This window comes from Grus americana, chromosome 6 (genome assembly GCF_028858705.1).
Source record: "Grus americana isolate bGruAme1 chromosome 6, bGruAme1.mat, whole genome shotgun sequence".
NCBI classification, from domain to species: domain Eukaryota; kingdom Metazoa; phylum Chordata; class Aves; order Gruiformes; family Gruidae; genus Grus; species Grus americana.
In genome coordinates this window covers 12,715,695-12,739,193 of record NC_072857.1, presented here as the reverse complement: position 1 = coordinate 12,739,193, position 23,499 = coordinate 12,715,695, and the positions used below count along the sequence as shown (strand labels likewise).

At 43.5% G+C, this 23,499-nt stretch overlaps 1 protein-coding gene across 1 annotated transcript in view; it reads left to right on the top strand.

Annotated features, from left to right (window-relative positions):
- PDIA5 (protein disulfide isomerase family A member 5) overlaps window positions 1–23,499 on the top strand; it is a 102,862-nt gene that overhangs the window by 12,311 nt on the left and 67,052 nt on the right. Inside the window, exons 3-5 of the mRNA XM_054829584.1 lie at window positions 2,778–2,865; window positions 17,188–17,271; window positions 18,008–18,053. Of these exons, the coding sequence (XP_054685559.1) occupies window positions 2,778–2,865; window positions 17,188–17,271; window positions 18,008–18,053 (218 nt within the window). The remainder of the gene's footprint in view (window positions 1–2,777; window positions 2,866–17,187; window positions 17,272–18,007; window positions 18,054–23,499) is intronic.

The window sequence follows — 23,499 nt, the reverse complement described above, 5'->3', positions numbered from 1 at the left end:
CGATTTCCTGGTGACACTGAAAGGCTTAATGAATAGTTATAGTACTGAAATCAATCCATCTTTGCTTCTGACAGCTTTGGGTGTCCCATGGTTGTCTTTCAACTTTAATTAACAAAATATAAAAATAAAAAATGAGCTGCTTGTGTAAGAGGGAGAAATGGCTCATTTCACGTCGTGCCACCTGTTCCCTTTAATCTCTTTGCTGTGTCTCTCTCATTGAGGCTCTACTTTCTGGCTGTTCGATCATGTTCTTACCTGTCTGTGTGCTCTGCCTTTTGCTCTGTTCTGCTCCTGCTGTACCTTTCGTCCTTTGTTGCCTTGTTTGTTTTGGTGTGTTGTGTGACACCATGCAAAATGAAGCAACAGTCTTTAAGCTCCATACACAAGTGCAGAATGCTGATGTGGAAGTTATTGGACAGCAAGAAGTAAAATGTGTCATTAAGATGATTTTCCTTAGTGCTGTATTGTTTTTGTTGTTGCTTCCTTTTCCTTCCTGCAGGCAAGCAATACAAGATAATGCTTTGTTTGGGGGTTGGGCCCTCCCTTTCTGACCTGTTGCAAAGGTCTTATCTCAATTAATGATGCTGGTAGAGTTGCTCTGGGTTTATAGTGTGGCAAATTGGAGCAGTATGTAGTGACCCAATATCAGAGAATTTTGCGGACAAAAATGTGCAGGTGCTGGGATAATTAACTTTTGTTTCCTAAATATATGCTTATTCTGAAATGGTTAAAATGATATATGTGATTTAATTTTTGTTAAAATATTTGTGTTTTGCTATAGTGGGGAACTTTGAGCTCTTGAACTTGGCCAAATGGTTTTGTAGTAACAAGTTCAAAGTGAAAATCATAAAAGAGTTTCTAACGCTGTTTGATTTTTGAAAGGAATACTTTAGATAAAAAAGACATCTGTATTATTCAGTTTTTTAAAGGGAAATTTTTCTTTTTACGCTTAATATTTTAAATGATGGTTGCTTTCATTTTTAGAAGCACAACCAGAATACTTTGGCTCTGACACTCATCAAATAAATGTTGCCCTATGGGCATTGTTCAAAAGCTGTGTAGTGGAGATTTCTTTTTTTCTGTTTTTGTTACTTAATTGGTTGTTTTTAGCAGTCTAAAGCTTTGCATGCAGAGCTGCCTGTGGGATTAATGTTTCTTCCTAGAACAGTGATCCTTGCACAATTAGAAATCTCTTGCCTAACTGTCCCCCAGAAAGAAGGGAGAGGGAAAAAGGAAATAGGAATTCGGAGGTGCAATTCTAATCCCAGATATACATTCCTCAACAGTGGTGAGATGTTAGCCAGCATCTGATTGTACTGCTGGAACAAAGGCTTTGCTTCTCAGCTCAGCAAAACTAGATGAGTATTTCTATCTCATGCAGAAAATTCATTGTTTTCAGGAGATGTCCTTATTTATAGGAGATGTTTAGTTCACCCTACTGGCTGGGTATCCTGCCAGGGCTGCTCAACCAGTGAGTCTTCTGGGACAAGCCTGTCCTATCCTGAATGCTTAATTTTTAAAAGGTGCTTGACAAATGTTCCACTCTTAAGTACATGTGAAGAATTCCCCCATGTGTCTGCGTCCCTGTGTTGGAGAGAGGTGGCAATTGTGTGTTATCAGTATTGGGGATAGGAGAGTTTCTTGAGAGCTGACGTGTGTGGGCTGGCATCTCTGATGGCATCAGGCCCAAGCAAAGGCTGGTGAATACAAAGAAGCTGTTTCTGGCTCAGGAGATTGTTAAGATTAAAACTGTGGAGGTTTAGAGATTATTTGAGGGGGCTGTCACTACCCACTGGCTTTACTTGTCTACTCTGACCTATATAGGCCTTCACTTTCTCAAATGTTGGAGACAAGATATTGGTCTACAGAGGCATTCGGTCTGACCCAATATAGCCATTCTTATATTCAATTAGTTGAAGTAGTTGTGGAGCAGCAGCAGTTCAAATAGATCTGGAAGAGGCTCTGGGTTTTTATTTTCTGTTTATTGAGTCAAGAAACAGTTTCCATTAGATTTTTTTTTTTTAGGCAATTAATACTTGTTTGAACCTCTATATTTTTCTCTCCCAAGCTCTTGCCCTATTTTTCTTCTGTGTTTATTTTTAATACCATTTATAAGACTGTTTTGGAATGAAAGTGTTTTGTAAAATCTACATATGTGGCATGGCATTATAAAAATCTCAGTTGGGTATTTATAATACAGCCAGTTCTTGGAAGGATCTTTTCTGGGTGCTTTCCGCTAATTGTTTTGAGCTCCTCATGCCTGTTGGTTTGGGTATCTCCCAGGGTTATTATGAGAATAACAGTGTGTTATATTCTGTGTATGACAGGGATAGAATTGAGGCAGGCAGAGATGCTGAATGACTTGCCCTTACAGTTGATGAAGGTCCTGAAGGAAGTTGCTTTAATTAGCAGGCAGTGGTACAAACTGGTTAATGCCCAGCCACAGGAAGAAGGCAGTGTTGGGATGGAGGCTGGTTTGCAGGAGAGAACGCAGCAGAGCTCCATAAACGTAGGTCAGGGAGCGTGCCTGGAGGTATGAATTTCAGTGTGGTGTTTAAGGGGGGGTGGAGGGAAGGAACCACCCAACTTCAGCTGCAGCCAGCATTCCTTCTAGTTTACAGAAGATTTTACTGATCTCTCTCTTACTCGTTTCTTCAAATTAGACAAAATGTTCTTCCAGTGCTTCAGAACAAAGGAATGCACCATTGTGTTTTTCTATGTGGAATAATAATGCTGTTGTTGATTTATTTTTATTACTATTTTGTTTTGTTTTCCAGCTGCTGCTGCAGAAAGCTCACTCAGGTTACTGTCCAGTGTGGCCCAGGAGGTGAAAGGACGGGGTACTATAAGCTGGATAGACTGTGGGTACGTGTCACGCTGGTTTTCTCCTTTCCCATCCCCCCCCGCCCTTTGGCTTGTATTGCTGACTTAGCTTTTTTGATGGCTCTGAAACCTTTTGCCTGTAACTGAACCCCCATCGTTCTGTGCAATTCCTTCATAGCTGTAGGGAGTCTACATCTCACCATCCTCTCTTCCTTTGGACCAGTGGTGGGGAATCATTTTTTTCCTTCTGGCTGTTGTCGCTTCTCTGACAGCATGTTTTTCTGCCTGAAGCTGGAGACCCCAGCTAGCATCACCTTTTGTGGAGCGCACGTAGCATGGAAACTGACTGCTCCGGCTTTCCAACAAGCCGGGGGAGGAGGAATCCCACATGTTGTGCCTCAGCTGGAGGGCAATGCAGTTCTGCTCCGACAGCAAATGTTGCATGAGCAGTAGGGCTGTTTGCTTGGTTTTGAAGCATCCACCCATTTGTGTTTCTCAATAAAATGAGCTTTCTTCTTTTAAAAAAATACTTCCTCTGTGGTTGCATAACTTCATGGCAATTTTTAATGTGAAGGCAGGGAAACTTGTTTTTGTAAGTGGTTGCTTGTGTGGGGAGGAATGAACAGGTGTGTACTTTCTGATTTGCAGATGCGAAAGCCTTCGCTGTGGTTCTGCTCAATAACACATTGCCTGTGGTTTTAGCTTGTGTATTGTAGTGCTTCTCTGCCTCTGCAGCTTTGAGAGCTTTGCCTGCAGGTGGCAATTCCCCTTCCTGCACTACAGAGGAACAACTTCCTGCCTACCGATGTGTTTGGGTGGATTGCCATGCCATGAACAAATTGTACGCTGTGCACGGGTCTGTCAGCTCTGAAAATCATGTGGCTCCCTTAAAATTATACTTTTGAAACCAACCTCCATTCATCAAGCAGTGACCCAGAATAAGTCATTGGTAAATCAAAGGTAACATGCTTTTGTTGTTGGTTAACCTGTCTTGCTCTCCCCTGCCACTAGGCAGGTATGTCTGCCGTGGAGTCCTCTGCTTCTGCCTTCTGTTTGCATTCTGCTGGGCTTGTCTGAATGCACAGACACTTTGATCTCTGCCCAACTGATGAGGACAGCATTGCAAGTCATCTGCTGGCAGAAAGCAGGGCTGCTCCTCAGAGGTCAGTGAAGCCTATACCAGTTCCCACCTGCTGAAAAGCCAGCAAATAAATTGTACTGACCCTGACGAGGAGAAGGTTGTGTGGAGATCTGGCATACCTCTGAAATACAATCTCTTGTTCTAACAAAAGTGCTGATAAACAATTTCTGGTTGTCAGTAATGATGGCTAGAGAATAGGATACTGGGCCAGCTTCTTGGCTTTGTCTCTAATCAGCCCTGTTTGTGACTGTGGAGTGGTCACTACCTTTTTGTGTCTTCTATTTCCCCTTTGTTTTAGGCTACTGCGTGTGTGTGCATGTGGCATGTGTACAGCTGCTGGAACGATGGGGCTGGTTGTCTGGCCCTCAAATGCTGCTGTAATACAACGAAGCAATAACTATCTCCAAGATTTATTTTAGTTCTGGGTTGAAGAAGGAAAGATTCGGTGTTTAGGACTTCAGTTTGAAATCTGGGGAAGTTTTGGCACTCTAGTTCAATGGATCAGTCTCTGCTCCTGAGTTTGTAAATGATGGTGGTGGGGAGGGAAATGTGTCGTTTGGTTTTGCTGTAAAATTAACTTCAATTCATCAAACTCTAATATGCTTTCCCTTTCCAAGTGTTGTCATCTAAACCAAACTTTGTTATGGAAGTTACTTGCAAGAGATGTATTTTAAAGTCTCCTCAAGGTAGTGCTTTAATACACTTCTTAGGAAGCTTGATACTGGCCATGCCTTTTCTATGACCGTGGTGGGGAAATATTTAAGCCAAGCCTCCCATCTGTAATGAAAGGTGAGTCATTCCCAGAGTGTGAAGCAGCCTGCTGAAGGTCATGCTATAAGAGGTTGGGAGACGTGGGAATAGATTTGTAGGTTCCCAAAATTTGTTTCGATGCCAGTAATATCGCAATCAGATGGCCGCTTGCTGAGTGACAGGCAGTGGACAGGGTGCTGTAACATGGCAATAGCTGTAATTCTCTCTTTGAGGGTCGAGCAGTGCTTCCTTTCAGATCACTTGTTTGGGGAGAACCTCAGAAAAATAGATGATCTGTCCAACTGTAGCTGGGTATTTGTCAGAGATGTCTCTTCTATTCCTCCCTCCTGCAGACGGATGTCAGAACAGAGTTTGTAAACTTCTCGTGGGGCAAGGTGAGGCTTGTGGCACAGGAGGTCTTGATGCATAAAAAAAACCCAACCCCAAACAAATAGTTTTCAGCCTGAACCCAGTTTTGTGGTTGATTTGCTTGCTGAACCTTTCAAGTATTCTGAAATCAATCTCATAGTGTTGAGGTAACTTGTAAACATTTTTTTTTCCTTGAAAGATTTGTTTCCTTTGCTTCTTGTTTGGGTGTTTTTGGTTTTGTTTTTTTTTTTTATGTAAAGGTGGCTGCAAACTGCTGCCCACCTCATTGAATGGATGAGAGAAACGGCAGTAGTGCTGTCTGTCACCAGTCACAAAGGGCCAGTTGTAGGGCCTGAACAGCTGAGTCCTTCAGCATTGCTCAAGCTATTCTCCCACTGCAAGTATGCTGTGAAGCTTATTTGGAAGTCTTCATGCTGAAACAAACAGTGCACAGATGCAGGGATATTTACAGCACAGGCTCAATTTGTTTTACAAATATTGACAAGAAATGGCTTGTTTGGCAGCAATATTTAGCAGGGAATTTTGGCTTTACTCTTCACATCCCGCTGTAGCGGACGTCTTTGCCTTCAGATCCAAGCATTGGCAAGGCTGGCATACATGCAGAGTTGTGGTTTGTGTCTCTGCTTCCCTGTGGTGATGACGGCAATCTTTTTCTTTTCTTTTTCTTTATTGGCCATGCTTTTTTTTGTTTCTTGTCATTCCCCTTATTCTCCTCATTTTCAGGAGGAAGCTAGACTGTATTGCTCCACTGGTGGAAATCATTATAGATTGCTAAGTCTCAGCAGTACGTTCTGTATTTCGTACAGCAGAGTGGGGCACGCAGGTTTGTGGCTGGAGGTGGGCTGCCTGAACTGCTGGCTTACATGGGAACTGCATTCCCTGGCCTCGGCTTTTGTTGGGTCTGTGGTGTGAGACAGAGGTTGGACTTGAGCTTTCAGTTCCAGGTTGAGTGGTGTCAGTGAGACCAGGGAGGTTAGTTTTTCAGCATAATGTGGGGAAATACTTGGTTTCCTACTGAGACTGTTAGCAGAGTAGAAGAGGGTGCCACTTAGCAGGATAGCAGAGGTCCCCAGAGTGCCTGGGCTTAGGAGATGCAAGGCTGGGAAGTGCCAGGTGCCTGCCTTCCCTGCGCAGTTCGGCTTACTTGCACCAAGTGCCGCGCTGGAGCAGGGCCATGCTGGGTGCAACAGACCCAGGGATGCCTCTGCGTGCGGTATTGCAGATAAGGTCCTCGTTCCCAGGAGATTTCAGTCGGTTTGTGCAGGCAGATAGAAGCGTTCTGCTAGAGATGAAGGGGCAAACGAGAATTGATTGCAGCATTGAAGTGGTCACTCTTTGCTCCTGTGTGCTGAGATAGCTTTATGTTTAATTTTGTACAGAGCCACATATGCTATTTCAATTGTGAATAAAAGACCCACAAACGATGTGACAAAAATATGTTTTATTCTAGCTTTTCCATGTTTTCATTAGGAAGTCCTTGCTGAGGTGTTTGATGTTGAATGAACAGTGGTGTGAGAAATGACAGAATATTGAATTAATAATGCCTGGTAAAATTCAGTCTCTCTCTGATGGCAATTTCTTGTTGCTTTCGGTGTGAACAGAGTGCTCTCTGCTACCTTTTATTTCTTTCCTTCCTGTAATACCTGGTGCTTCATTTCTGAGTTGAGGCTAACTGGTAGCAGAGGTAGAGCCTAATGTTGCAGGTTGGTAAATCTTCAAAGTGTCCCAGAGAGATGGATCAGTCATCTTACAAGCATTTTGAGACTCGTGTGTAGGGGGATGCCATGTTAGGAGCAGCTGAGAGTCCTCACTTCTGTTCCTGGCTCTGTGAATGATTCACTTCTTGTTACTTTGTGCTGTTAAAAAAGGTGTATCTGTTTTCCAGGCAACTGGGTAAATATTGCCTGATTCATTAGTCAATGTTTGGAGAACTTTGAAAGGGAAAATGCTACAGCAGCACAAGTGAGTGCTCTTCATTTAATGTGTTCAGATGCTATTGGGATGGGCATGTAAGCAGGCAGAGGACTATTACTGAAGTATTTGTAGTAGGAGGCTGGTAGAAATTTTGAAAATGGAAGGGCTTCATAGGGAGTTGAAAGCTTAAGATGTCTGCAAAAAAAATGTCCTTTTGTATGGTCTCAGATCAGAGGTTGCTAGCTGTAACAGCAGGTTGGGATGCAGTGGAGCTGGTGGGTGCTGCATAGATGGACAGGACGGTCTGTCTGCGTGCTGCAGGGCCTCTGCGTCCCACCGTCCCTCGTAGAAACTCCTGGCAAATCCTTACAGTGGCAAGTAGAAGGTACAAAGCGATGTGCCTGGGAACACAATAAGATGAAATTACTGCTTGAGTGAAAATGAAATTTTTGTTGCTTGTCTTTAAAGCAAACCTCCAGTCCTGGTTTGTGATGCCCCAAGGTCTGGTTTTGAAGAGTAATCAATATAAAGTTATCCTGTAGCCTTCCTGAGTAGCTTTTGTGATCGATCATAGGGTAGCCAAGGACTGATGTTACTTGGAGGAATGTAACTAGTTTGGGTGAAGTGGAAGGGGAAAGTAAGTAAAATGGCTTTGTTGAACAGAAGAAAATGTGTTTGGCAGGTTATAAAATGCATTGTGGTCAGGTGCAGCTTTGAGGAGGTGGCAAAAGAGGTTGAAACTAGCTCTTTCCATACTGAATGCGATTTAGTGAACACTCCTGGGTTTTCTACTGAATTGTCTTGAGCTTTTTATTGACTGTAACTCCTGCCCAATTGTGGACTGGTATTTTCAAAAAAGCACCCATTTCTTTGGCTCTGAGTAATTATTCCCTGCTCAAACTTGCATGGTTCCCTTTAGTGTAGGTCCCAAACATAAACAAAGCTGTGTGATTTCCATCTGCTGTCATAGCGCATGTGCTTGGCTTTAGCACATCAGACTGCTAAGAAGAGGAAATGCCATCTGGTTAAAATGTCTGACTAATTTTCAGTTGACTTTAATCCCACTTTTTCTACTTTTGTGTGTCATTCTTGTAGTCTCTTTTGTGTTTCTTGTGCATCATTCTTGTAGTCCCCATCCCCCAAAATTACTTGTTATTGTTGCCATCCCATTACACTTAGCGTAAAGGTAAAACCATAATTTGGCTGGTACAGCAGCCCTTTCAAGGCTATGCATCTAAATGTGTGCTGGTTCAGGAGAAAGCCAAATCTAATGAGTAGCTGTCTTTTCTGGGCTTTCCCCAAATTTCCATGTTTATCTGCCTTTTAGGTGAAATCTTTCTTCCCAAATTTGTAATTTCCTAATGCTTTGATACCGAAAGACTGTACCCATACACACAATCATGAATGAATTTCTTTAATGCCTTAAAATAGCAGGGAGGAATTTCAGAAATAAGGCTACTGACACAGATGGCATTAAGTGTCATTTTGCTCTTTAGTTTCTTGCTTTGCTCCTATGAAGATGTCTTGGTTTAACCTGGCTGGCAGCTAAAACAACCACACAGCCGTTGGATCACTTCCCTCCAGTGGGATGGGGGAGAGAGTCAAAAAGAAAAAAGGTAAAACTTGTGGGTTGAAATAAAGGCAATTTAATAGGACAGAAAAGGAAGACAATAATAATGATAAAAGAATATACAAAAGAAGTGATGCTCAGCACAACTGCTTGCCAACTGAAGCTGATACTCAGCTAGTTCTTGAGCTAAACTGCCTCCTGGTCCGCCCCCTAGTTATAATACAGAGCATAATATCATATGGTATGGAATATCCCCTTGGCCAGTTGGGGTTGACTGTCCTGGCCATGTCCCCTCCCAGCTTCTTGGGCACTCCCTGCCTTCCTGTTGGCAGGCCAGTATAAGAAGCTGAAAAGTCCTTGACTGCTTAGCAACAGCTAAAAACATCAGTGTGTTATCAACGTTATTCTCATAAATCCAAACCACAGCACTATACCAGCTACTACGAAGAAAATTAACTCTATCTCAGCTGAAACCAGGGCAGAAGCCGATCAGAAGCAGGATTTATTTAAGAGAATGTCTACTCCTCTTCCTTCCTTGTAGCTGAATTTTAAAGCTGATGAAAAGCTTTGAAATTGCAAATAAAAATGACCAGATCTAATGGGGAGAGAAAAAAGGAAGAAGAAAGGAGCACTGTTCTTGCACTGATGCAACCCATTCCATGCAAGTAGATTTGCAGTGTCTGGGTTTTCTGCCTTTTTCTCCAGTTGCCTTGAAGGTGAAGGGCAGCGGCAGCTTAGGAGTGGGTGGCGCGTGATGTTAGGTGCCAGCCTGGGGCAGGTGGCAGTGGCTCTATTTGCAGCTGATCCAGAGGAGGCCACATATCCATCAGGAACACTTTGCAAGTGTCATTATACTAACAACATGGTCCTTGTGTAGATGCAATTTATATGGGCAAACTGTGCATTTGCAGCATAGATTTTTCAATGCTTTCCTCCCATCTCTGTTGTAACCTGTCTGCGTGGTTAATGCTAATTCATATTAAAAGCATTTTATTTTCCTGTAAGAGTGACCATGCAGGAAGTGCTATTCCAGTCTTAAAAAATTCCTTTAAGTTAGTTCTCAGTTCCTAAGATAAACCCATTTAATCTGGTGTATTGCATTAATTCAGAAATGCAGAGCATTTAACTAAAATCCACTGTAGTGCTTGAGAGTACGAGCCTGGGCTCATGTCTCAGTTTCCTCCTAACCATGTGTGTTCCATGGATTTTGCCTAGAATTGCTCATTAACTGTGAATCTTCAACATTGCTGCTTTTCAGACTAAAATGAAGAGTAAGTGAGCTAAGATTTAATGTAAAGTTACCTCCATTTTCCTGCATTCAATATTACATTTAAAACATCCTCTAGTATCCTCTCCAGGCCCATAGTGCAGCTAGAGGTCATAAAACAGGCACCAGGGGAACAGTGCAATGTGCTTGCAGCGGCTGTGCGCCTGTGGGTGATGTGTTCAAAACCTGCCTTCGCAGGATCTTAGTGTGAACTCAAAACAGAGTGGCAGCCGTCTTGTGTCCCATGTTAGGACAGTGTCCCCCAGTACCAGGTTGTGTGGGTTAGAGGAGGTCCGGACGGGTCTGATGAGGAAAGCTGCTGCTTTGCAAAAAGAGTTGGAGTGTTCGGCGTTCCTAGAAGTTCCTGCGTAGCCTTTGGTAGCTCCTGTGAAAGTGTTCAACTTATTTCTATGCAGGTATGTGGGCTGCTGAGTGCCTCTTACTAATTTATATTTCCATGGAAAGTCCAATTCATTATAACTTCTTGACTTCCTGCAGGGCTGGAGCTTATAATTTTTTTCCCTTAATTGTTTTTGCTTGACAATACCTGCTACCTTTTCGTCTTGGGTTTCTTTCTGCTCTTTGGCTCACTTTTGCTTGCAGTGTGAATTAATCTCATGGGTTTTAGTTTTTGGAAAACGCTTCTTTTTAATCTCATTCCTATAGATTCCTGGCCTCTCTAATTGACTGATGGGCACAAGGAGTCGTTTATATTGGGTGACGAGTGGTGCTGGATCTCCGCAGCACATGGATTATTCTGTTTGCATTCCTGGCACGTTCCAGGGGAGCATTTGGAGCATAAGGCTGTGATTGCCTCATAGGCCACAGGAAGGCTTTTTGCTGCGTTCTAGGGGGGGAGATCAGGCCCTAAATTCAGATGAGACTCTGTCCTGTCAGTCTGCTAATCCTAATTTTTAATTCTTTCAAGCACCATGTTTCCTGGTTTTGGTTTTCACACTCCCCCATCCCTTAAAAGGTTCAAGCTTTTCATCTGCCGCATTGTTTGAGCAGCTCACTTGCTCTGTGCTATGGAAACCTGTTGCTATTGTTACTTCTTTTTTAAGATAATTTCCAGTGGGAACCTGGAATGGTGGCAAAATATTGCTTTGTTTTCAAAGACAAATCTTGTGTTTTAAGCTTCCTGTGCTGATTACGTCTGCATCCATCTCTCCTGGGTCCTGTTCCTATTTTGGTGTCTGCACGTTCTTAAACCCCACTCAGGAGCGTAGTATCAAAGTGCCTGTCTGCACGGAGAGTTGCGTATGGGCTTTTTGTTCAAGTAGATGCAAGCCATTACCATCCAGCGTCTGCTTAGCACAGCTCTTTGGAGGAGTGCTCTTGCAAGCTAGGCTGATGGTTTGAGAAGTGATTTTTTTTTTTTTAAATTTTTATTTTCTTCTCTGATTTCAGATCTGTCTCCAGAGAGTGAAACAGAAAGGTCTGCGATCATTAGAAATGTGACATACCAGTCAGCAGCAGTAGTTGTGGCAGCTGCCACCCTGGGCTGGGAGGAAGGAGTGAGGATGATGGGGAGGCAATGCCTGTGGTCTGAGAGGGGGGGAGAGTTGCAGGGGTCGCTCTGTTTTCATTTGGTCAGCAAAGTACACAAGCTGCTGTACAACAGTCCTTGTTGGAGGGTGGGACTGATGACTGCAAGGAGCATGGTCAAAATCCCGTATTGTCCCCAACAATGGCTAATGAATTGCATTTTTGATTTTGAAACCTGTAGGAGCACATCTAACTACAACTGACTGTTAATGACTTCCTCTTTCAGATTAGGTTTGCAAGTGCAAATGTGGCTTTTATTTTTAGGTGGCTTGAGGAAATTTCTGGCGTTGACACCCCTTTTGCTGCTTTTTTGGGTCACAAGCTCAGTTAGTTGTTTGGCAGGATCTCAACTCCATGCTTTCTCAGGAAGTTTGTCAGTCTGTTGTCTGGAGAGGGTATTCTCTGGAAGGTGGCCAGGGGGCATTGCAGAGGCTGCGCATTGGGCTGGGAAACCCTGTTTGATAATTCTCTTCTGAGGACTGTTCTGCAATTGCAGTTGCAGTTCCTTGAAGTTATAACTGGAGTTGTTCTCTGTACAGTGTTTTTCACCATAACATAAAAAAACAAAAGCAATTAAACAACAGAGACAATAATGAGAGGGTATGCTGGTAACAAGATGACAGCTTTGACTGGTACCTTCCAAAGTTTTTTCCAGTGTTAGGAGGCTTGTTTTGTAGGCAGCCCTTTTTCTGCTCTGCCATATCACCCTGCTCTCAGAGCCTGTTCGTCCTCTTTACCTGCTCAGTCTTGTCTCTTCCAGCTGTTGGGATGGTGACAGTGTTTGTCTGTACAGCCACTGATACGACAGAGCCCCCACCATGGTGGGGTCTACAGGTGCAACTGTGATATAAGGCACTGCCGAAGCATAATTTATGTGGGTTGTTGAGCCCTGTTTCAGACAGGGACGTACAGATAGAAGAGATAAAATCTGCTTACAGATTGTGAGGTCTGTGGTTCACATGTGGTTATGTGATATGCTGATAGAGGAGTGAGATGGTTTTTGTGCAGGCAGATTTACTGACCTGGTTATTTAAATTGGTGCTGTCAGTGTTTTTATTAATCACTTCTCTTGTGCCTGGAAACGATGTAGGTACTGATGAAAAAAGAAGCCTGGGTCCAGTCTGCATTGCCAGCACTGTGGCATCGAAGTGACGTGGCCACACAGCACGTGCACACGCTGCTATTACACTGGCAACTGGAGACGTGAACTTTTTTTGGATGGCAGTTTTGTCGTTTCCGAAGATGGGATTTGACAGTTGTCCCAGATCCTTCCTCCCCAGAAGCTGATGTGGTTGTAGGGCTGTTTTTCCTTCTTGATGAGAAGCCAATGGGCAGTATTATGTGATAAGGGAAATAATTGGGGAGCTGCAGATGATCTTATTTGTGCTCACGAGAGAGGATGGTGCTGAGTATGTTTGGTCTTATCTTGCTGCCTTCAGGACCTGCCAGGACAATATTTGAATTTGCCCCCAAGGAGAGCGTTTTGCACTGCCACCTCTGGGCACCATCTCTTGCTCAGGATCCATCCGTCTCAGACTTGTTTTGTTTTTAGAAACCAATGTGGACTTACTGCAGCCAAACTCCTGGATCTTATTTTGTGTTCCTCCCGTCTAGCTTTGTCCTTTGTTCCTTCTCTTTCCAAATTACCTTGCCACAGCGCTGCAAAAGCTTTTCTGAGTTGCTGTTGCCACCAGGGACTGCCATCAATATCTCTCACTGCTTCTCTGTCCTTATGGCCATGAGCTCCCAGGCGTGCGGGCAGCCTTGCACAGGCAGAGCATCCCATGCCACTCCTGAGGAGTGCCTGGGGCGCATCCCCTTCAGGTGCTCGCTTTGGTGGTGAGCCAAAGCAGGTCAGATCTCCTTCGCAAGCCCCTCGCCCTCCTCCTGCCCCAGTAACAGCTGGCTTCCTGTGCAAAGTGATTCTTCATGCATGCTAATGCTGACAAAGGACCCCAGAGGTTTACAGGGAGCACTCCAGTCGGGCTTCCTGCCAGCTCCATTGTAACCCCAAACGACAGAAGTGTCTCCCGGTAGAGGAGAAGGGGATGTGAATGGAAAGGGCTGAAGTATTCCTGCGATGCACGCTGTCTTTTGTTGTTATTTAGACTTCTTAGTTAGGTCAACTTGAATCTTTCACTTTATTGTTCTTTTTAACAAGCTGCCATATATCTTCACTTCTCCAGCAAAGGAGTGTTTTGGAGCCCCGGTTTGGTTTCATGGGAGAAGAGTGTGTGGGGAACGTGCCTGTGGGGGTGGAAGGAAGCTGTGCCATTGTGCCACTTAAGGCTTGACCTTATTGCCGCACAGACAGCTGTTGGTTAGGTCCCTTCTGGTATTGCAAACCGGTTGATGTCTTGGATGACTTTCTACGGAGATAAAGCTGGTGATTTGTAGGACTGACTGCCTGCTGGCAAAGCTGGGGTCCCTTCAGCAGTAGCACAGGGACCTGCAAGGGTTTGAATTGCTCTGGACAGAAATGCCACGAGGCAGCCAAGGATGGCTGCTGGGGGCACATGACTGACCTCATCCTCAAACCAGTATTTCCTTGTCTGGAGTATCTTGGCCTGGGTGGTACAGTGCTGATTTTGGGGGTAGTTTCTGGCTTTTTAGGTTATTTTTGTTGTGTTTTTCCTTTTTTCTTTTTTCTTTTTTTTTTTCTTCTAGTCTTTATAACAAACTCTTACACTGCCTCTTCAAGTGGTATAATTAAATTGCAAGAACTGGAGTCCTAATTACCCTCTCCCATGTGAGAGTTGAGGAGCTCATCTTCAGAGAGAGGCTGTTGGCTGACATCCAACAGAGACAAATCTCTGTGCAGAGACTGCATCTGTGTTGATATTTACTGTTATTAAGGATAATGGTCATTACCAAGTGATATCAGAGCAGGTTGCTCTTTGCAGGTTATTTTCATCTGACTGTAAGTGAAAGCAGAAGGAAAAGCAGAACGGGTCCATCTCTGCCGTTTCTGTACGTCTTATTTTCTGCTTTTTCCAAAGAATCATTAGTATAGCATCTGAGTTGGTGGGTCTGGCATGTGCAAAAAATCTTCACTGATGCATGAAAAAATTACTGATACATATTTAGACACTTCCTATTCTGGGAATTTGCTCCTCTTCCATCCCTTGCATCAGTGCAGATAGCTTGCATAAACAGACTAAACTCCCAATGCAGCGGTGCAGAGAATCTGCCCACTAAATGGTAAGAGATATATTGGAGCAAAGTGCTGCTTTCTTTGCTGTGATAATGGATGTGCATTCAAGCAGCTATGTGAATCTTTACAAATGGAGCAATCCTGAAAGCAGGGCAGGCTTAGATCCTGTTTCTTTCCAATGAAACAGCTGTTCTTATCTTTCTTTTTTTTAATAGAAACTCATGCAAACAGAAAATGAATTGGTAGGAGTTGGAGTGGTAGGAGTTGCTAGCTGCTTGCTCACCGGTACATCTCAGTAGTAATGTTTTGTTGCTTTTTTCAACTATAAACCTTGCAGAACTTTTCTAAGATGAGTATCCGGATTGCTAAATGACACATAAGGAACAATTACACTTTTTTCCCCACATGGTTTGAAGTTGCACCAAATTGATGGCAGAACTGGCAACAGAATTGTCTTGATACCCATTTTGGTCCTCTACTGATTCCAGAACAATCGTCTGCACGTATTGGGGTTTGGCAGACCCTGTTGCTGGAGGTAGGTTTCAGCATTACGCTTGTTCACCTCAACCACCTAACATTTGTCTTGGCAAGACTGAGATGGCCGCAAATACATGAGTATCTTGGAAACATTTGGGAGTGTCTAGAAGGGCGTTTACAAATGTTGGCTGTGATGCAGGCTGACTTTGCTTAGCTGTCTGGCAGTCAGCTCCAGCAGGGATGGAAGGGCTTCTCCGGGCCTCTGGATCTGTCCGGGGTAGGACAGGAGGATGCTCTGAAACTGGTCCCTCTTCCTGAGATTCCCTGACCTTTTGAGTCGCTTTGATTTAGCCCATGGGACTGTTGGAAGACTGCAGGTGAGAGAAGACAGGATGTTTTTGGCCCGTGGGTTTGATGTTGCTGCAGGCTTTCTGTACAAACTCCAGTTCTCAGCAAAAATCCAAATCCAGGTTATTTGTTTCATAATCTAGTTTTGTTACAAGGAGTACATATTATTCAATGAACAGATGACATGTTTTAGCTCCACCTTCCACTGCAGTCTGGGGAAAACAAAGATGTGGCAGGCAACATGAAAATAACTGTCTTCTCAGGCTCGGATCTCCAGCCTCCTGGAGAAGCAAAGAAAGCGTTTACAGGTTACATTGACTAGCTTTGGCTATGATCTGAAAATGCAGAATCCGACATGAATTCAGTAAGATTCTTCAGATGAATATGCTTATATACTGTTGGGATTACAGGTGCTCCTTTCTGGTGTGGTAGCTGCATGCTTTGTTAGTTCCTTAAAATGCTCGTTTCTGTCTTCAGCAAAAATATTCTGATTTTGATGCATGTGTCCATAGCACCCCCATCCTCATTTCCATCTACAATAAGCATTTGAGAAATTTCCACAAAGGCGTGCTCTCATCTGCACACTGTGAATTTACTGTTTGTTGTTCCTCACATTTGCAGAAAGGCAGCTGGAGAACATTGGGAGAATTAGCACCAGTGCTGGCAGAAGCACTTAATTTCATGGGGCTCTTGCAACCCTTGCATCTCAGTGTCTCTAATGTGTCTCTAATCAGTTTAAACTTGATAGGGTTTCAGTGTTTTCATTTTCTAAATTGATTTATCTGCGTAAAAGGTACAGGTTGTCCTCTGCTGGGAACAAGTTTCCAAGCTTTTTAATCTTGCTCTTTGTCAATGCAAAGAATAGTCTTGTCAATGTGAATCATCCTCTTTGTAGTTGTGCTGTTTCACGCATCTCCCCAGGTCTTTGACTGACTTCATATTCACTTCAGCCTGAAGTATCCTTATAGCTTCTCTCCTGCGTTGTTTAGGACAGCAGTTAGGCCACGAAAACCCTTTACTTGCCCACCTAAGTAAACGTATATGCAGTTTTCTCCCATGACCCTTCTCTTCTGCAACTCAGCCTAATCTGTTGCTGGAAGCGATTCACTCTCGTTCAGTTTGAAAACCACCTCCAGCAGGTCTGTGTGCTGTTACATCCCACCTCCTTCAGGAGCTATGGTCCTTACCTCCACTTGCCAGATGTGGCTCCAGGACACATCCCTCATACCTAGAGTGAATGGGGCTGCTGGGCTTGGGGCTCCAAAATGTGAATTGTGTTTTGTTTTCTGCAGGACCTTTCTAAGGCTAGCCACTTGTGATCTGGACTTGGAGATATCATGAAGATGTTTCTTTCTGGTTTTCAGTTGTCTTCTGCCACACGTAAAAGCTGGCCTGCTCTTTCTCTTTGAATTTTTTCACAAACCGTGCTTTTTGATCATTGCCCTAACAATAGCATGGACCTCTTGAAAACTTGACTTCCTAAATTTTATGTTAATCCCGTGGTCAGAAGGTCTGCCGAGGTACTTGGACATGCTAGAATGGTCTCCTTTTCCACTGGTTAGGGCCTGGCTTTGGAATGTGGTTTTAACACAGTTCACTGTGTCCTGACCAAGCAAATGGAGAAATTAAATTGGCTAATGCAGCTTTCCACAATGCTTGTCCCACAAACTTAGCTGAACAGCCTCCAAATTACTGTTAGTTGCAACTGATTGCTGATGAGGAAGTAGAGCAATGAGTTTTCAGAACTGAATGCATTTAATTTCCTTTCTTGTAACCATTTGTCTTCCAATATGTGTTTTTTGCAGTGATACTGAAAGCCGAAAATTATGCAAGAAGATGAAAGTAGATCCTAATTCAAAGGAGAAAGGAGTGGAATTACTCCATTATAAGTGAGTGTTGGGCTGGGATTTGTAGTTCCTAATTGTTGATGCCCCTGTTAGGACCATTCATTCTTGCAGCTCCATACTGCTGCAGCATGAAAACTTCTTATTTTTTATCCTTTGACATGTGACATTGATTGCTCTTCAGTTTGCAAGCATGTATTGTGACAAAAGTTGAGATAAATTTATTCTGCTGTTAGAGTACACTAAAAGCATGAGTGGGGCCTGGGAGAGACGTCCAGTGGACTAAAACTACCCGATGCACAGGGCTGATGACATTTCAGCTCTCTTTTATTCTCATGTACCTTGGACAAGTCACTTCACCTCTCTGCTTTTTTTCCTGACTTGAGATAGTACTTTCTAAAGTAAGTGGAGAAAGGCAAGCATAGTGAGACAGCAAGAAGTTTCCTTCCTGGAAATAATAGGAGTGGGAGTACTGTTGAGTGTAAGAGACACCAAGCAGCTGCATGTCCATCTCCAAAGATCATGCCTTAGTAAATATTCTTGTTAAAGTGTCGGGGGAAATTATTTACTAGAAACCTGTTTGCTTTACACTCTGTTTTGCACCCTCCCTTTTTCCTTACTCTTTTTTCCCCTTTAAATTTCTGTACTGCAAATTCTACTTAGTTTTATGGATTCAGCAGGATAATTTTGTTCTGGTTAGTGAGAAATGAGGGAGAGCAGCTGTATGATTTCCAGTAATGTTACTGTAAGTTAACACTATTCCCCACTCCTTGTTCAACAGGGACGGTGCATTTCATACTGAATATAACAGAGCGGTCACACTGAAGGTAAATTTAAATATTTGATTACTATTCTTTTGGTTTTGCTAGATATGGGGGAGACATTTGTGGATTAAAAACAGGTGTTGGCACTTTTTTCATGCTGAAGGCATGAAAGGGAGAGGGTTAATCTTCATAAACAGCTGTCAGAATGACCTAAAGGTTTTTGTGTGTGTACGTATCTGCCAACCACAGATCCAGGAAAATTGTGTATTATTATAAAGATTGAACCCATGTTGAACTGTAATGTAAATTGTAAGTTAACTTGCAGGCTGGTAACAAATAGGGATTTTCTTGTTTTGATTACAAGGTGCTATTAATGGCAGTATAACTAAAAGTATTAGCTGATACTGCGTTTTGATAAGGAGTTCTCTGAGGTTTTTAGGTCATGTGTTTATAAACTTTAAAGAGAGCTGAGTGGCCTTATCTTTTATCGGATTATGGAACCACAATTCCTATGGATGCGCCCTGAGTGCAGCAGGGATAAAACGACCTTCCTTCTTCTGCAAACCTTGATGCAAAGCAACAGAAAGCAACATTCTGTGAGGGCAATGGAAGGAGGAAGACATGAAATGTGAAATGAATGTGTAGATCTTGATGATGGTGGACTAAAAGCATAGTAAGCAGGCTGAAAGCATGCAGCCTTCCTCTGTAAAATCCTGGTGAAGCGCTGGGACTGTCCTCACATGAGGCCGCAGCCCTGTGATGACCTGGCTTCCAGAAATGAGTTCTGTCCAGCTCTGCCCAGTTGCCATTTCTCTTCCTCTAGCAAACCTCGCTGAGCACCATTGTTGGTCTTGCGGGGGCTTGATGACACCACCCCAGGCTGACATCGTTACATTCACTTCTCCTTTCTGGCTCATTCAGAGGTTTGGCCTGGGATGGAGGGAAGCCTGTGAGAGATGCTACGTGAGCCTGAGTCTGTCAGAGTGGCCGTTCCTAAGTGCGCTCACTCGGGACCTTCCTTTTACAGCCAGATTTGTTGTGGGGTGGCTGGTAGGGAGGACTGTCTTGGAAGCGCGCCCTGGCTTGAATCATCTGTTCAGTCTGCACTTGGGGTCATCATGCAGGATGTGCCTGAGGTGGGGAGAGGATGACTGTGTATCTTCCCATCTCCTGCAGCAGAAATCTTGCCTGGCACTGGGAACGGCAGTGTTAGGTGCCCAGCCTAGTCAGCAAGTGCCTGAGACTCCTTCTGTACTTAGTGAGGAAGTGTACCTGGTAAATTTTTTTTCCTTCTTGGTGGGTGGTGGGGTGCAGGAGACTTGCTAATTGCCCAAATTTGGGTGTTTTGAACACTGCATGAAATGTCTTTCCTGCCCTCTGTAAAGTGCTGCAACCAGGAATTAGTGCTGTAACTTTTCCTTACAGATCAGGTCAACTGGAGAGCACCTGCAGAGCCCCAGTGAGGGTTGGGCTGAGAGGCAATCATAGCACAACAGGAACCATACCATTTGTTCCTTCAGTTGCTGGTTTATGATGAGTGTTTTTTCCCTTCCCTCTTGCCCTGCCTGTTGGGGAGAGGGAAACAGCCTCCTGTCAACAGGGATGTGTGATTCTACAGCAAGTGGAAGAGGGGTTTTTAAGCTCCCTCTCTCTAGGAGCTCTAGTCTTAATTTTGACTGCCCCTGTGAAACCAGCTGCTAATGATTTACAGGTTGGACAGTGCATCAGACCTGGGTACTGGTCACGTAACTCAGCTGAGTGTTTACTTGTTCTGCTGCTTGCAACTGCCTGAATATTTTCTGTATTTCTCCCTCTATACCACTACTTCTCCCTGTTTTCTTCTGTTGAGGCAGTGACCTTTCTCTCGCTCAGCTGTGTTTGTCAGGAGTCTCCCAGTACATTACGAACAGCGAGCAGCAGAGCAACACAATTATGTAGGGTATCATACCCATTTTACGGACAGGTGGACATACTGAAGAACAGGGAGATTAAAGGATTTGTTTCACATCATTCAGCAAGCTTGTGGCAATAAAACTTGGATCTTGTTTCCAGGCATCCAGTAGACATATTAATATATGTATGACATTTTGGAGAATGATGGACACAGCTCTGAGGAACTGTAGAAGGATTCTTGTGAAGTAATCGGCAATTTCATAGATGTGGCTGATCCAGCTGATAGTGTACTTGGGTTTCTAAGAAAAGCTTTTCATTTCTTGAAGTAACTAAATCCTTATGTAATTAGCGGGGATGCCCTTGTGGGTTTACTGTTAGAAAAAAGAGGAATAAAGAATAGCTCAGCGTTCACAGTTGGGGGAAGCTAGTTGGCAGTCAGAACTGCCTGCTGCTGAGACCTATGTTAGGATCTGAGCTGTTTGAGGTATCTGGTAAACAGAGGTAGACTGCAACATAACGAAGTTCAGTGATGCAAAATTATTAGGAATAGTTTTTAAAAATATTTCTGACTCTTGGCAGAAGGGGTTAGGTTCTTGCAATAATACCAAGTGGCTTGTCAATACGAAACTAGGAACTTGCTGAGTAATGAACGCAAGAGGGAAGGAAAGGACGCAGCTCCAATTATGCTGGAGTAATGCAGGCTCTTGTAATGGGTTTTGAATTACCAGTCAAGACAGCAGTTGGCTTGAAAATATTGGCCCTGTGCTTAACAGCATTTAAAAGTCAAATGATTAGGAAAGGAACAGAGAATGGAGGAGGAAATGTTATTTCACCACCTGAGTTCCTTCATCTTGTGTCTCGTTTGTGATTCTGGTTGCCCCATCAAGTGAAAAATGTAGAAGTACTGCAGAAGGGCAGTGAGGATGACCAGAGGCATGGATAGCTTGAATATTTACGTGAAGATTCTTGGGCTTGAAAAAAAGGACAACTGGAGGAGATCACAATAGATATTTGTATAACTGTGAGTAGCTTGAAAAAAGGAATTATCACCTTTTTTTTCCTCCAAACTTGGGTGCAAATAGTGGCATTTTGGGATGGCTGATTTGAAACACGTAACTGCAGTGTTTGAAAAAAGTTGTGGAACTTGTAGCTACATGTCGTGAAAGCCAAGAATTTAGGAGTCTTAAAAACAGTTTTAGATAGTCATAAAGGACAGATCCATTGATAGTTAGCAAGCACAGAGGTCCAAATAAAACAGCTGGTGCGGAGTCCATAAACTTGATTACTTTTTGCCAGAAATTGAGAGCATATACCAGTGTACGCTATATAAGAATGGTACTAGTATAGTTTTTCCCCAAGCATCTAGTCAGCTGCTGTTGGAGACCTAAGCTTAGATCAGTCTTTGATCTTATTTGGTACATGTGTCTGTAAGTTGCTTTAGCCACACCATGTCCTAATCCCCAGTAGTGCCATAAGGCCAGTATCTAAGCTGTGTTTATTACATGATGAAGCCTTTTCTGGAGGATAAAGTACAGGGAGAGTTTTACTTTCTAAAATGAACAAAACTCATTAAAGTATAAATCTGCTCAGTACTAGCAAAGGGAATACGCTAACCTACTAAATTGGTCCTGCTCTAAAATCTGAATCCTTTTCAAGTTTGCTGTTGTAAGGAGTGTGTGTGTGAAATCAAGAGAAGTCTTTTTATTAGCATCCCTACTGCGTTATACTTCAAAGGAGTGAAAAGTACAGGGATGCGTTTCTGTATTTTTTTTTTTCAGGTTAAAACCTAGGTTCATATATGATAGCCAGCTATCGTGCTGTTAAAACTTGCTTGCTTTGAGCAGCATAGGCTGGATGATGCCACGTCCTGTACTCTGCTGAGTTGATGTTTAAGGCTCAAAGCTGTCACTGGGGTTTGGGTGGTGAGTTACAGCCCAGCATGGCTCTGTTGGTGCCTCGGGGTCAAAGTGGATCCTGACCACATCATGGCAGGACAGGATCATAGCTGGTTTTTTCAACGTGGGGGTTGCGGTGGCCTGGACCTTGCTCTGGTCTCTAACCCAGCAGCTTGGGGACCACTGCTTTTCTGTGATTAGAAAGTGCTGCAGTTTGTTTTGGGGAGGGTCCTTCCTATTTAAAGGCACACAGGAAATTCTCTTCACCGCATGGAGTAATGAGTACAAGGCAACATACTGCCTGCTCCTGCCAGAAGACATTACACATCTAATTTTTTCTCTCTTGGCTGAGAGGGAGAGGCTGGATGAATTAAATCTCTCTAATCCCCCATACTCTAACCACGTCTGTTTCTACGTGACTGAACTTGGCACGCAGGAATTCTCGAAACTAGCAGAGTCAATAGCACTCATTAGCTGTTTAAAAAGTTGGCCCCTCTCTTCTCCCCTCCAGTGTACAGTTGAAGTCTGTGCAGACTGAGAGTGAGCAGAACTTGATGTAGCTTTCCGAAAAGTAGAACATCTCCCCTGTTTTGTCCTCTTCTCTCTCCTTTCCCCATATATTATTAAGTCTTCTTAGGGCATCATTTGGGATGTTAATGCTTCTAGTTTTAGAGCTTTTTACAACTGTAACGCCATTATGACTTCATTTTCTTTTTTTTTTTTCCCCCTAGCTAGCTCCTTTCTCTGCTTTCTCTGATTAAAACAAATCTTCTCCTTGAGGTGTTTGTGGTCTCAATGCTACCACCTCATCCCTTAGGTCGTCTTACTGTGTACATTAAGTACTTTGCTTGCTGTCTAGTGACTAATATATGCTTCCTCTTGTGATAAGACAAATCTCTTCAATATTAGCTGTGCGAGTAGACAGAAACATAAATGCAATAAATGGATCCTCCCATAAGCTCTGAATCCTCCTGAGCCTTGCAGTACCGAGATGCAGGAAAATGAGCTGAACTCCACTATCTGTTGATAAGCTCTTGGGATGTTGTGCCATAGCACCCCTACCAAAGGCAGAGAGGTGGCAAAAGTGTCTCTGAGGCTGTTTCAGTGGCATGTGTCACCAGGCGTACTGCTAACCTGCTCTTGAGAAGGTGGAGTACAAACCTAGGCTTTTCGATGGACGCTCTTGACGTGTTTTCGTATATACTCAGCTCTGCTCTTCAGTCATGAGCTGCTTTGGCAAAATATGCTATGGACTGAAAGAGGCTTTAATGAAGCTTTTCTTTGCTCCAACTCAAAGTAAGTTTACTTAGTGCTGTGGCAACATCATCCACTCACCCTTACATTGAAGGAAGCTCTTCAGGGACCTCACTGTGTTACTTGGTGTGGCAGAGACCCTTCCTGGGAGTGGACACGTACCTACAAGCTGTGCCACAGAGAAAGAAATGGGGTCAATCTGAGTGATGAATGAACACAGAAAACCAAGTATTATGTTTCCTAGAGCACAGACATCTGAGGATAACAGTGATCAAGCCTGTGCTTCCATGTACAGCGGGAAATGGGGGGCAGTGCTACTCTGCTGGAATCCATGGAGAGTGTCTCATTAACTTTGGAGGCCTGGAGTTTCCCTCAGGCTTAGGCTGAAATCAGAACTATCAGCGAGTATTTCCTTATGATAAAGAGAATATCTGTGGTCTGCTGAAGTCATTGTTTGTGTGTCAGTT